This window comes from Nerophis lumbriciformis, linkage group LG09 (genome assembly GCF_033978685.3).
Source record: "Nerophis lumbriciformis linkage group LG09, RoL_Nlum_v2.1, whole genome shotgun sequence".
Lineage (NCBI taxonomy): Eukaryota > Metazoa > Chordata > Actinopteri > Syngnathiformes > Syngnathidae > Nerophis > Nerophis lumbriciformis.
Window position 1 is genome coordinate 20,530,939 of NC_084556.2, and position 14,491 is coordinate 20,545,429.

The following is a 14,491-nucleotide window of genomic DNA, read 5'->3' on the forward strand; positions in this document are numbered from 1 at the left end:
ACGATATAGTCATTTTCTATATCGCACAGAGACAAACCCGCGATATATCGCGTATATCGATATATCGCCCAGCCCTAGTTAAAATGTTACTTAAAACATTGCATGTACAGTTGCGGGTTTAAAGGACTTCAATCATGTGTTACTTTTTAATTTAACCAATTGGAGTTGCGTAGTGGCCTAGTAGTTAGCATGTTAGCCTCAGACTCATTAGATTGAGGATTTGAATGTCTGTTGGAGCATCTCAGTGGAGTTAGCATGTTCTTCCCATTTGTGCATGTTTTCTCTCCTCCCACATCCATAAAACATGCAAGTTAGGCTAATTCAGTGCTTCTCAATTATTTCTGTTATGTCCCCCGCTCCCCACTTCAACATTATCATTTGCCTATAAAATTGTTTTTAAGTACACCTCTGCATAACATTGTATCCTATTAACACTAAAGAAAACAAAAAACAGTTTTTTAGTCTGTATATTTTAAGTGCCTCAATTTGCCTGAAATTTGTAATTCTTATTTAATCTGTAAACATTTTTGAATCATTTAATACTGAAAAATAAAATAAAATAAATAACTCAAACTCAATAAAAACTCAATAAATAGCACATTCAAATTGATCAGCAACATTAACTCAGGCGCACAATATATAAAACACTAACACTAACACACAAACAATTTCTTGTGATTTTTTTTTCTTCCAAAATTGAGAAAGTCAGGATTAATGGTTACAAGGAGCACATTTTGTAGATCAGCCTTTTGAAGCGAGGTTTGAAGTATTATTCTGATAAAGCACGCTCCCCAGAATCCCACACACCATGGCATCGCACCTTTTCGGACATGCTGTAATGAAACAACTGGAAATATGTGATGCATTACATTGTAATCGTACTGTGAGCATGTTCGAAATAAACTGAAACTGAAAACTGAAACTGAAATATTGTGGTTCAAGTTTAAAATTGAGAATATGATAGATTAGCAAATGTAATCCTATCATGTTCACTGCAAAAAGAAAAACAGAGGTCTAGCTAGGTTTATATTGCAGTTTTGTTACTAATGTAAGCCTTTTGTACTGTAATATGTGAGTATATTTCACTCATATTGATTTTAGGTCCAAATTAATTCTGCATAAAAAAAGATGCAAGATAATTTTGTTTGACCATCACTGTGTCATTGTCATAGATAAGACAAACACATGCTTTCTATGCAGATTAATGTAGCAAACAATGCAATCAGAGAATATTTTAGGGTCATCTGCAAAGCCAAGCAAATAGCTCATAAGGTAATACAGTAAAATCCCCTTTAAGATGTGAGAGGTCGATGGCTCCCTCAGAAGTCAGTCTGGCTGTTTGAGACATGCAGTGGATAAGTGGGCAAGGCGCAGTATTGGGATCAATCATATAGTTGGCACGGTGTCGAGGCGTCCAGTCAAGCTATAGTCAGTGCACTGAGTAAAGTGGTAGCATGCGTATACTCACTGCATTTTTCATGAGAAATCAAAAAAATGAATATTTCATCCCTGGTGTGTAATGTAAATTCAATTATGCATTTAGTCTTTGATTTTGCAATCCTTTGAGGCAGTTTGAATGCAACATCAATGAATAGGGAGGTGGGCTTTAAACGGCAACCTCAGCTGTCACAACATCAGGTTGCCGTTTTATGTGCTCGGGCCTAAGGCAATGAGCAAAAGTCCATATCAACTTTCTATATCCAAGTATTAAGTAAAGGATTAAGTACTAAGGCTGAAGTATTTTTCAACACAAAATATTTTTCTTTCTCTCACTTTTTGGAAAAAACAACCTTCCTCAATGACACACTGATTAGGAGATAATGTTTCATTGCACAGATTTGAATCCACAGCCACCTCCTACTTATGGCCTAATTTAGATCAGCAGCATCATCTGGCCTTCAGAACTTAGCATTTAGTTGCCTAGCAACAAGCCTGGCGAGACACGTCCGCTGAAGTAGGATCACGTCGTCTCCCATCTTGTTAAGGAGAGTAGGGAATGAGAAGAGGAGAGAACCGAGCCTGGGGCTGGACATCACTATGCAATCCTCGAGATGATATCCCTCTGGCGTTGACCGCTGTTTTTTAATCACAACAACATACTGGATTATGTAATGGCTGTCAAGCAACATGCTGAGGGAGATGGTGGCTACCTAGGCCTGCTGTGTCTTATAGAATGAGTCACTCACTGCTCACACATCAGATTAAGGCTTCTAAAAACTACAGTCAAAAATCAAATTGTCTTTTAACAAATAAAAGTAGGGTCGCAGTTATCGATTACTTTTAGTAATTGATTAATTTAATGATTAATTTGTTCGATTATTCGGATGAAATAGTCTTTTGCCTGAATGCATATTTTAGGAAAAAAAGTTGAAATTAACAACATAATCATAAAAGTAATTCTTTTTCTAAAAAAAAATGCACATCATTAACATTGAAATTGCACTTTTAACTTGTGTATATAGGTTGTATTCAGCCACGTGACTTTTAAACGCAAGTACACAAAGTGATGGGCCACCAAACCAATACTATAATAACAGAGTGCAAACTATCGGAGTATGTAAGGGGCCTAGATCTTACCGCTAGAAGCAGATACGAGCAAACAAATCAAACTATGCAATTTGATCTATCCCTATAAGTTATTAAAAATAAATGTGTCTCGTGATATCAAGGATCATTAGTCGGTCGCATTCCCAAACATGTCCAACTATCTGGTGCGCCAGACATCATTCTACATGACAAAACAAATGAAAACTTGAAAAAGCATGGAGGTCAAAAATGATTTGTGTGTTACTGGATCAAGGAAATTGATATCAAGACTCTCTCAGATAAATCATGCATCGCTTTTGCTGGGGTAAGGTTGCATTTCATGATTGAACTTGGCGTCTACTGTCATGTCTGTTGCTTTCTTGTTGCACGCGCTGTTTATGAGTACGCGTGTATTTATCAAAATATAACTATAGATGACAACATTGTCTATGTGCTGATAGCTTCATTTATGATTGATGACTTTGGTAAAAGCTTAACTTTTTTAGGTTTTGCTTACATCTGCTTTCTTTTATTTAGACTGGCCGAGGTGGTGCTTTACGAAATACTTGTAGCAAAAATGCGTTTTAAGAACTCTGAAACAAGTTAAAATACAAATAACATCAAGATAATACTTATATGGGAAATACTAAACCTTACAGGTATATCAAACAAACCTTTAACAAGGTGATCACTGCAAACTTGTGCATACTTTTGACTCGATATGCTCCCTTGGACTGGAGTGTGTGCCACTTTTCTTGTAATTTTTCGTAAAATCTTGCACTCTTTCGCCCTTCTTGATCATCTCTCAGGGAACTCTGAAGAAACTTTTATCCTTTTCACGTTTTCAACAGTTCCAGTTCGCGTGATACCATTTAGTGGTCAATTGTACTGTGCAATCTACTAATAAAAGTTTAAATCAATCAATCAATCCAACAGCCTAAAACAACGCAAGCATAGTGCATTTTTCTTCAAGAAAGGCAAAATGCAGCCCAGAGCGCTATGACAACAGATGCTAGCCAGACCACTATGACATCAAGCGTCATATTAATGGAAAAAATGTATAAAAATGTAAAAACTCCCCGCTGTTTGTTGGCACACAGATCACGGCATCCACACACCACCACTCTCATGTGCACGCAATTGCAGTGGCCGTGCAGAAACTTTGTGTAATTAAAATTCCAGGCACTCCATGAGGTTTGTATTTTATCAGTTTGTATTAGTTACACTCTACAAACGAAAATAAAAAGCAACCTAATATAAATTACAGCTATTGCTGCCGTTAAAACAAATGCCAAATGTTGAATATATTTGTAAGATATTCTTCACTACGTAGCTGGTAGCTCATCTCTAAAACTACAAAAATGGCTGCCGGGGCGGAGTGTGGAGGGGTTCATTTGCATCGAATAACTCGACTTGTTTCTACACACAGCCAAACGGGGGCCTGAAAATAAGTCTGTATAGCAAAATCCAAGCAACATTTTGACCAATGCACCACCATTACATGTTGTGTTTTCAACAAGGAAGTGTTATAAATGTAGACTAAAAAAAAATCATAATATGATCATTTTAATGTGATCATCAACCATGTTTAATGTTTAGATTTGACTACAACACTGAGAGGTTAGACCTTGCAGGTCTACATGGGATATTTCCCAGCACTTTTGAAAACACAAGTGTGCAAATAACTACAGGTGCTGTGTGATAACGCAAGTTTCACTGAAACGTGCTTAGAAAAAGTTTAAATCAATCTATGTGTTCCCCTCGGGGATTAATAAAGTACTTCTGATTCTGATTCTTTACTTGGAAATGTGCCCTTGGCATGCAGCATACACACCGCATAGTATTTATGAGCATACCCTAATTTGTACACATTTATAGAGTGTGAGCTGTACTAATGAAGGAGCAAAAAACATAACAGAACATGTTGAATGGCTACTGGATATTAATAGCACAGCCAGAGTAATGCAAATGACAAAAAGATGAGGAAGTTATGCATTTGATCTGTCATTCATTCTGTTACCATGACATGTCTTTTGTGTGCAGGATGACAATTATCTGTCATCTGCAGTGTTGGGACTAACGCGTTACAAAGTAACGCGTTACTGTAACGCCGTTAGTTTCGGCGGTAACTAGTAATCTAACGCGTTATTTTTTTTTATTCAGTAATTTAGTTACCGTTACTACATGATGCGTTACTGCGTTATTTTACGTTACTTTTGATGTAGTATCGGCTAGAAACAGAAGCGCTGCGGTGTCGTTCTTCTGAATCTTCCTCTGTCACAAGCCGGAGAGAAGAAAAGAGGCGCGGTCTATGTGTGTGTGTGGGGAAAAAAAGTTGTTGGCACGTTCAGTCCACACACAGCGTGGTCATGGCGAGCGGAGTAACGGAGGAGCTTGAACGCCCCCGCCATTGAATCGGTGTGTTTATAAGTGCAGACTCGGTTGTGCAAAACGAGGGTTTTAAACACATGCTGAACGTGCTTGAACCACGTTACGACATCCCGTCGCGCACCCACTTCAGCAATAAGATTGTGCCAGATCTTTATGAGCAGGAGAAGAAAAAAGTTGTGGATGAACTATCCCGAGCATCATCTGTTGCGCTCATGACAGACGGGTGGACGTCCAGCGGAACTATAAGCGCTCACTTCATCACAGCAGACTGGGAGATGAGAAGACACGCCCCCTCTACGAGAGTCACCTTGTGCAGGTACTGACACAAGCAGTGGAGGACTGGAAGATAAAGATATCCCAGTCACACGTGATAATGCCAAAAATCAAATAATTACAGAGAATGAGGCAGGACTGGGACCACAGATAGGTGCTTTGCACATGTAGTGAATTTGGCATCACAGAAGGGAATCTCAGTCATAGGATGGAGCGCCTCTTTGGGAGGATCAGGAAGGTTTCTTACTTCCACCCAAGCACAACAGCTGCTCATGTGCTTAAGACAAAGCAAGAAATGCTAAAGCTGCCTGCTCATACATGATGTCCCAACGAGGTGGAACTCCACTTATGATATGTTGGAGCAGCAGGCAGCTATATACTCTGCATTGACCCACAACACCCTGAAGACAAATGTCACCCTGTCTGATGATGATGTGAGAGTGGCAGGTGAGGTCCTCCAGGTGCTTAAACCCCTCAAAAGTGTTCCATCTCTACTGAGCACTGAAACTTCACCATCTGTGTCAATGATCCTGCCACTGAAAACAAGGATTCTACAATCCATGGCTCCAAGTGTGGAAGACAGCAGCATCACTCCAGATGTCAGGCTTTATGTTTCAAGGAAGATGATGTGCCTTCTTATGTTGCACTTTAACTTGTTTTTTATTCATGGTCATTGGTCCAAGTTTAAGGAAAGGAGGAATGCCTTTTTATGTTGCACTGTTTTTCATTAATTATGTTAAAAGGAAAATAAAAATGTAGGTCAAGTTGATCAACAGATTGTATTATTCTCCAGTGCAATAACAGTACTGAAATGAAGGCAAAAAGGGCATTAATGGGAGCTTTAAAAAAAAAAGAAGAAAAAAATAAGTAACTAAATAGTTACTTTTCACAGTAACGCATTACTTTTTGGTGTAAGTAACTGAGTTAGTAACTGAGTTACTTTTGAAATAAAGTAACTAGTAACTGTAACTAGTTACTGGTTTTCAGTAACTAACCCAACACTGGTCATCTGTGAGGAATGAAGCTCACATCAGCCAGCCGGCTAATTCGTTTGGAAACATCATTGTCTTCATCATCACACTGTCCAAACGATTCAGCAGAACTCCAAGAGGTTAATTATTTGTTCGACTTTAAAGGGAAACTGCGCTTTTTTGGAATTTTGCCTATCAATCACAAGACTCGTAAATGAATAAAACTCCGCTAACAATGGAACCAATTGGAGGTCTTCTATTCCGCCCGTAAAACTCTATAAATAACCATCCAAAAAGCACCAATAATACTTCAGTTACATTTCGTGACTTGAATAGTAACCAGGTATTAGTGATATTGTTATTTTTGCAAGGTTTTATGAGTCATTCTTCATCTAAATGGAAATATATGAACATCCTAGCAGTCAGCATCCCAATGACAGCAGATATTGTACAGTAAGTAATGTTTTATTATGTTTATTGGCTCTCGAAGTCTGCAGTGAGCAGTAATCAATGATGGAGTTGAAAAAAAAAGCAAACGTAATGCGTTTTTAAATTTAATACACCGGGTATGCTTAAAATGAGCAACATATGTAAAAATTACATGTTATTATTAATGTGCCTGTTACTACATTACATACAGTATATACTTACATCATGTATATAAAACCTTAATGGAGGTGTTTGGATGTTTTTAAGGGCTTTATAGGCAAAATAGAGCGGCTCCCGTAGGCTCAATTGAAAGCGGGCTTTTGTTCGCATTTATTTAACATTTAGAATCCATAAAAAAGTATATATCTGTCATCATGTCTTTCATAATGATTGTGAACAATAGGCAAAATTAAAAAAAAAAGTGTAGTTCCCCTTTAAGCTGACTTTCTCCCCTGCTGATTGCTCCCTGCTTGAAACTTGACAATGACATCACAGTCCTAAGCAACCTTTCCCTTCACCTATAGGGCTTAAAAGGGCCACGTGATTTTGCAATGCATTGTGGGGCCTGGGTAGACATACAGTACTTGTTGGATAAAGGCTTTGTTTACGATGTGAAAGCGAGCAACAAACTAGATTAAAATGGATCATACAAAATAAAAATAAAAAACAAGGCACCATACCAAGACATACTGTACCCTATTCCAAAAGCTCGCTACCTGGAAAAATCGGAACAAATGGTAGAATTGACTCATATTAGCTATGAATCAAGTAAACAAGCTCCCAAACGTATTTATATTTTGTCAATGTAGACAGTTATAATGCCAGTGAAGAATTTCAGGATGCAAAGTCTGTTAAAGGACACTGTCGTTTCCCCAAATTTTGCATCTCTTATGTGTCCGAGCTGCGTGAGGTCCCCCGGCCTCGTTTCATAAGCACGGTTCACCAAAAAACAAGCCCATTGTTACTTTTAAATACTTTGATAACTTCACTACCTTAAAATAATACTCATTCAGGGTTTCCCCTTGATTGCTAAGATACCCGTGGCGGTGGGGGCGTGGTGACCATGACGTCATCGTATAATTTGCTATGATATGATTTTCTATAAAAGAGCTCAAAAATGTATACAGTACATACATTTAAAACAAATCTGTCATTAATTAGTAGTAACATGTATTTTTATATTATATTATTTTGCTATATATTCAATTGCTGCTGCTTATTGTGCATTGTACTTTGAGAATTTTTGAAGTGTCTACAGACTTTCAGTGACTTTTTGTTGATTAAAAACTACTAGAAACAAATTCTAGCATCTTTGGTGGTGGTGGTGTTATTATAGACTGTACTCGTGTTTAGAAACTCTACTTCTGTCCCTCAATGTCCCCAACAAAAAGCGAGTCACACTTGTTTGGCGCTGCTGCTCCAGCTGGATTTTCTCTCCTTAAAGTCGCCACTGTCCTTTTAATGTTTGCACATATTGTAGATCGCTGTCCGTGGATATATCTGGGGTATATTAAAGCTATGTCCACATTGCAGACATGCTGACTACGCTCCAGACAATCGCATGTGTCTTGTTTACATCACAACATCTGGTTTCAGCATCGCCGTTTTCAGGGATCAAAGTCTTTTTTCAGCGGCCGAATTTTGGTGCATCACTAGACAATATTGCACAAATAATATGCTACATATCAATCCATACTGTAACGGCCTGCTGGTGGTAATGTTTTATGTTAGTGTGGTTTTGATTTGATTTGATGTTTATTTTTCCCATGATCTCAAACACACCGTCTGTGCCTGAAAGCGGAGAATGAGTAAATGTTGTTGTGTTGTCGCACATTCGCGACATATTTGGCACTTGTTAAAGAAAAAAACAACTTTAGGACAGAGTCTTGCCTTGAAGCCAATATAAAGATGCTATTCCAATGCAGTAAGACCCATAATACATTGCGTTTCCATTTCACACTTTCAAGCCCTGTAGTGAGTTAGTATAGGGAGTGACCTCTGCCTTGCTAGTACACCTCATTCTGTTTCTTTTGTCACACCACACAAGGTAGTCATCTGGTCCTTAAGTGTCCTTTAACAATACAGGGTGGTCTTTAAAATGTCCAGGGGGTATAGAACGGTGTTAGCAAGTCCTAACGTATGCATTGTTTGGGCATGATCCAGTATTTGGACACACTCACTACGTTTCCATGCACTAAATTAGTCTGATTTCTCAAATAGTTGTTTTTTTTGTATTTTCACATCTACGTGTGAAGTCTAAGCGTCCATGCACACTTTTTAATGTGGTTATCGGTACACCGTGTGCCTCCCGTTCACTGGGGCGGCGCTTTTGTTTTAGCGCGGACAAGTACAAACGTTGTAAATTGCTTTTCCAGTTGACCTAAGACGTCACACGAGGCATTGCGGAGCCTTACAGCTTGTTTTAACTGATGTTCGCTGTAATATTGGCAAAGATTACAAATATTACGTCTCTAATGGCTATGCTGATGTTAAATAGCAGACAGCATCAAGAAATTATCTTAGATTGTGCTACAAACATGACGCTACTACCAAGAATGTATCGGGGCGGATGCAGGTCCGATGCAAGAGTTTTTTCAAAGGAATTTTCGGAAGAAAATCATGGAAACAAATCTTTTGAAAGTCTCAAAGTTTATTCATAAGGCTCAGTGGATTGATAGGATTTTTAAATCTGAAGGAAAAGAACGTGTGTGCCCCGACTGATGCTGTTCCACAGGAAGGTTGCTATTGTTCTGGACTAGCTTGCCAGTTGTGCGAAAAGTTAATCAGTTTGGAGTGCACAAATGCAGCGGGAACAGGTTTGTGAACGGTTTATTATCCCCCTTTAATATACCTGCCTCATTATTTTTCATCTCTTAATGTGGGACTCCGGCATTCTACATTATTTAGCTACCTTCTTAAATAAATCTGTTTATTTTTTTCCTCTCATCTATGCACTTCTAAATGTTCTGTTCTTTTAATTTGTGAAGCAAATAAACAGTCTCCTCTTCATTACAATTGTTGCTATGTTTTTATTGAATTGTATCTGCTTCCGGGTGATATGCTATGCATGCGTGAGACGAAGGGTCCTCTGTGGCCGCAAACACCCCCTCCAGAGATCTGGTTTCCAATTACATAATCCAGGTGTGTTAGTCTGATTTTTCAAAAACCAAGCACGGTCTGATTAAGGGGTTTCCATGGGTTGTAGGAGGCTTATTTAGAGCCAAACTATTTGAGAAAATCGGACTAATTTAGTGCATGGACACGTACTGAGTGATGCTGAAGTCCAGAGACTCACCTGCTCGGTGCTGATCCACACTCTGATTGTCAGATATCTGCATGAGCATGCGCGTCCATCGCAGCGAGCCGTCCTCCACGCTAGGCCGAGACCCAGAAGTCTCTGTTGCAAAATAAAAGCAAAGCACAGTTAATGCTGGAAATAGTATAGGTAGCTAATTGTCATTTAAAAACTATTCTTTCTCCAATTGAGTGATATTTTTGTACACTAGTCCAGGTGTTTTTATCTGAAGAAATACAATTATCCAGCTATTGAGAGCACATTGTTGACATCAGGGCGGTAGAACACAGAGCATGCTAGGGAGTAGTGAGCTCAGCAGTAGTCAGCTGTCTTCTGTCATCATCTGTCATCATTTTATTGCATGTATTTTAACTCTGTGTGCCATTCCTCAACAGCTTATCTCTGCAGCGGCTGCGATTAAGGCAGCGTTAACTGGGTTGAGTTGAGGAACACATGCCCCACCTTTCTTTCATGCACACAAACACACATCAATATTTCTCATTATCTTCCCCACAAGAATGATATAGAGCTCTCCACTGATGAAAGTGTTGCTTTAACGGTGTGTTTACTGGCTGCTTGGCACTCCTGTGTACCTTTGTACCTTACAGCTCAGTAAGCCCATTTCATAAGCGACAACAGAGAGGCTTTCATGTCACAACATCAAGAGCAGCTCGGTTTGTGTGAAATTCAAATGGTTTGATGCCCTGATGCCATTTTCACACAAAATGCATTTTCCCAACACAAAGTCCCATTTTGTCCTCTCTGAGCTGCCACTTTATCGTGGAAGAGGAGTTTGCGTGTCCCAATGATCCTAGGAGCTAAGTTGTTCGGGGGCATAAGCCCCCTGGTAGGGTCTCCCAAGACAAACTGGTCCTAGGTGAGGGATCAGACAAAGAGCAGCTCGAAGACCTCCATGAAAAATAAAAACGAAGGACCCAGATTTCCCTCGCCCGGACTTGGGTCACCGGGGCCCCCCTCTGGAGCCAGGCCCAGAGGTGGGGCACGATCGGGACTGTGCCCGGCCGGGCACAGCCCGAAGAGGCAACGTGGGTCCCCCCTCCAATGGGCTCACCACCCATAGCAGGGGCCATAGAGGTCGGGTGCAATGTGAGCTGGGCGGAAGCCGAAGGCAGGGCATTTGGCGGTCCGATCCTCGGCTACATAAGCTAGCTCTTGGGACGTGAAACGTCACCTCGCTGGGGGGAAGGAGCCTGAGCTAGTGCGCGAGGTGGACAAGTTCGGGCTAGATATAGTCGGACTCACTTCGACGCACAGCAAGGGCTCTGGAACCAGTTCTTTCGAGAGGGGATGGACTCTCTTCTACTCTGGCGTTGCCAGCAGTGAGAGGCGACGGGCTGGGGTGGCAATTCTTATTGCCCCCCCGGCTCAGAGCCTGCACGTTGGAGTTCAACCCAGTGGACGAGATGGTAACTTACCTCCGCCTTCGGGTGGGGGGACGGGTCCTGACTGTTGTTTGCGCTTACGCGCCAAACAGCAGCTCAGAGTACCCACCCTTTTTGGATTCACTCGAGGGAGTACTTGAGAGTGCTCCCCCGGGTGATTCCCTCGTTTTACTGGGGGACTTCAACGCTCATATTGGCAACAACAGTGAAACATGGAGAGGCATGATTGGGAAGAATGGCCGCCCGGATCTGAACCCGAGTGGTGTTTTGTTATTGGACTTTTGTGCTCGTCACAGATTGTCCATAACGAACACCATGTTCAAACATAAGGGTGTCCATATGTGCACTTGGCACCAGGACACCCAAGGCCGCAGTTTCATGATTGACTTTGTAGTTGTGTCATCGGATTTGCGGTCTCATGTTTTGAACACTCGGGTGAAGAGAGGGGCGGAGCTTTCTACCGATCACCACATGGTGGTGAGTTGGCTGCGATGGTGGGGGATGCCGGACAGACCTGGCAGGCCCAAATGCATTGTGAGGGTCTGCTGGGAACGCCTAGCAGAGTCTCCTGTCAGAGAGAGTTTCAATTCCCACCTCCGGAAGAACTTTGACATTGAGTCCGAGTGGACGATGTTCCGTACCTCTATTGTCGAGGCGGAAGATTGGAGCTGTGGCCGCAAGGTGATCGGTGCCTGTTGTGGCGGTAATCCTAGAACCCACTGGTGGACACCAGCGGTGAGGGATGCCTTCAAGCTGAAGAAAGACTCCTATCGGGTTCTTTTGGCTCATAGGACTCCGGAGGCAGCACACAGGTACCGACAGGCCAAGCGGTGTGCGGCTTCAGCGGTTGCGTAGGCAAAAACTCGGACATGGGAGGAGTTCGGGGAAGCCATGGAAAACGACTTCCAGACGGCTTCGAAGCGATTCTGGACCACCATCTGCCGCCTCAGGAAAGGGAAGCAGTGCAATGTCAACACCGTGTATGGTGGGTATGGTGTTCTGCTGACCCCGACGGCGGATGTTGTGGATCGGTGGAGGGAATACTTCGAAGACCTCCTCAATCCTACCAACACATCTTCCTATGAGGAAGCAGTGCCTGGGGAATCTGTGGTGGGCTCTCCTATTTCTGGGGATGAGGTTGTCGAGGTAGTTAAAAAGCTCCTCGGTGGAAAGGCCCCAGGGGTGGATGAGATCCGCCCGGAGTTCTTTAAGGCTCTGGATGCTGTGGGACTGTCTTGGTTGACAAGACTCTGCAACATGGCGTGGACATTGGTGGCGGTACCTCTGGATTGGTAGACCGGGGTGGTGGTTCCTCGCTTTAAGAAGGGGAACCGGAGGGTGTGTTCCAACTATTGTGGGATCACACTCCTCAGCCTTCCCGGTAAGGTCTATTCAGGTGTGCTGGAGAGGAGGCTATGCCGGATAGTCGAACCTCAGATTCAGGAGGAACAGTGTGGTTTTCGTCCTGGTCGTGGAACTGTGGACCAGCTCTATACTCTCGGCAGGGTACTTGAGGGTGCATGGGAGTATGCCCAACCAGTCTACATGTGCTTTGTGGACTTGGAGAAGTCCTGTGGGGAGTGCTCAGAGAGTATGAGGTAACAGACTGTCTGATTGTGGCGGTACGCTCCCTGTATGATCAGTGTCAGAGCTTGGTCCGCATTGCCCGCAGTAAGTCGGACCCGTTTCCAGTGAGGGTTGGACTCCGCCAAGGCTGCCCTTTGTCACCGATTCTGTTCATAACTGTTATGGACAGAATTTCTAGGCGCTGTCAGGGTGTTGAGGGTATCTGGTGTGGTGGCTGCAGGATTAGGTCTCTGCTTTTTGCAGATGATGTGGTCCTGATGTCTTCATCTGGCCAGGATATTCAGCTCTCACTGGATCGGTTCGCAGCCGAGTGTTAAGCGACTGGGATGGGAATCAGCACCCCCAAGTCCGAGTCTATGGTTCTCGCCCGGAAAAGGGTGGAGTGCCATCTCCGGGTTGGGGAGGAGATCTTGGAGGAGTTCAAGTACCTAAGTACCTCGGAGTCTTGTTCACGAGTGAGGGAAGAGTGGATCGTGAGGTCGACAGGCGGATCGGTGCGGCGTCTTCAGTAATGCGGACGCTATATTGATCCGTTGTGGTAAAGAAGGAGCTGAGCCGGAAGGCAAAGCTCTCAATTTACCGGTCGATCTACGTTCCCATCCTCACCTATGGTCATGAGCTTTGGGTTAAGACCGAAAGGACAAGATCACGGGTACAAGCGGCCGAAATGAGCATCCTCCGCCGGGTGGCGTTGCTCTCCCTTAGAGGTAGGGTGAGAAGCTCTGTCATCCGGGAGGAGCTCAAACTAAAGCCGCTGCTCCTCCACATCGAGAGGAGCCAGATCAGGTGGTTCGGGCATCTGGTCAGGATGCCACCCGAACGCCTCCCGAGGGAGGTGTTTCGGGCACGTCCGACCGGTAGGAGGCCACGGGGAAGACCCAGGACACGCTGGGAAGACTATATCTCCGGGCTGGCCTGGGAACGCCTTGGGATCCCCCGGGAGAAGCTGGACCAAGTGGCTGGGGAGACGGAAGTCTGGGCTTCCCTGCTTAGGCTGCTTCCCCCGCGACCCGACCTCGGATAAGCGGAAGAAGATGGATGGAAGGAAAGTCCCATTTTTACATGCCACAACTGATTAGGGAAATTCTGCTGTTATTAACTGTATTTAAATACATGGCAGTGTCTAACGAAGTGCAACACTATATGCAATCTACACCCACGATACAATAGATTCAAAAGGTATGGTTGAGGCTGTAAAGTTCATATTATTGTAAGTAAACAAATGCATAACATAATAGTGAGAGGAGAGTAATAAAGTGATTTTATAATAGTTTTACCGCGCCAGACAGCCTTAATTAGGCTAAAGCTAAGATGTTGTAAATATACAGGGAGAGCGCAAGAAAGCTAAAGTTTAAAGTATGAGACTGAGCATAAACCAGCTGCTACAATCAAAACAACATATTGGAGTTCCGTTACATTCTGTCACATACAATTACATGTTTGCAAACAAAAGTACAACAATGGTCTGTTTTAAATCAACACCAAATCATGCCAGGTTTAAAAAAAAAACATTGGAGTAAACTGGACGTGTATATATATATATGTATATATATATTTATATATATACACACACACAGTAAGATATTTCAAACGTGTCATTCCAACATTTCCCCTCT

At 42.5% G+C, this 14,491-nt stretch overlaps 1 protein-coding gene across 1 annotated transcript in view; it reads right to left on the reverse strand.

Moving 5' to 3' along the window:
* Positions 1 to 14,491, reverse strand: part of LOC133607569 (sodium/potassium/calcium exchanger 3-like) — a 43,268-nt gene that overhangs the window by 23,438 nt on the left and 5,339 nt on the right. The window contains exon 2 of the mRNA XM_061962316.1: positions 9,886 to 9,987. Coding sequence (XP_061818300.1) covers positions 9,886 to 9,987 — 102 coding nt within the window. The remainder of the gene's footprint in view (positions 1 to 9,885; positions 9,988 to 14,491) is intronic.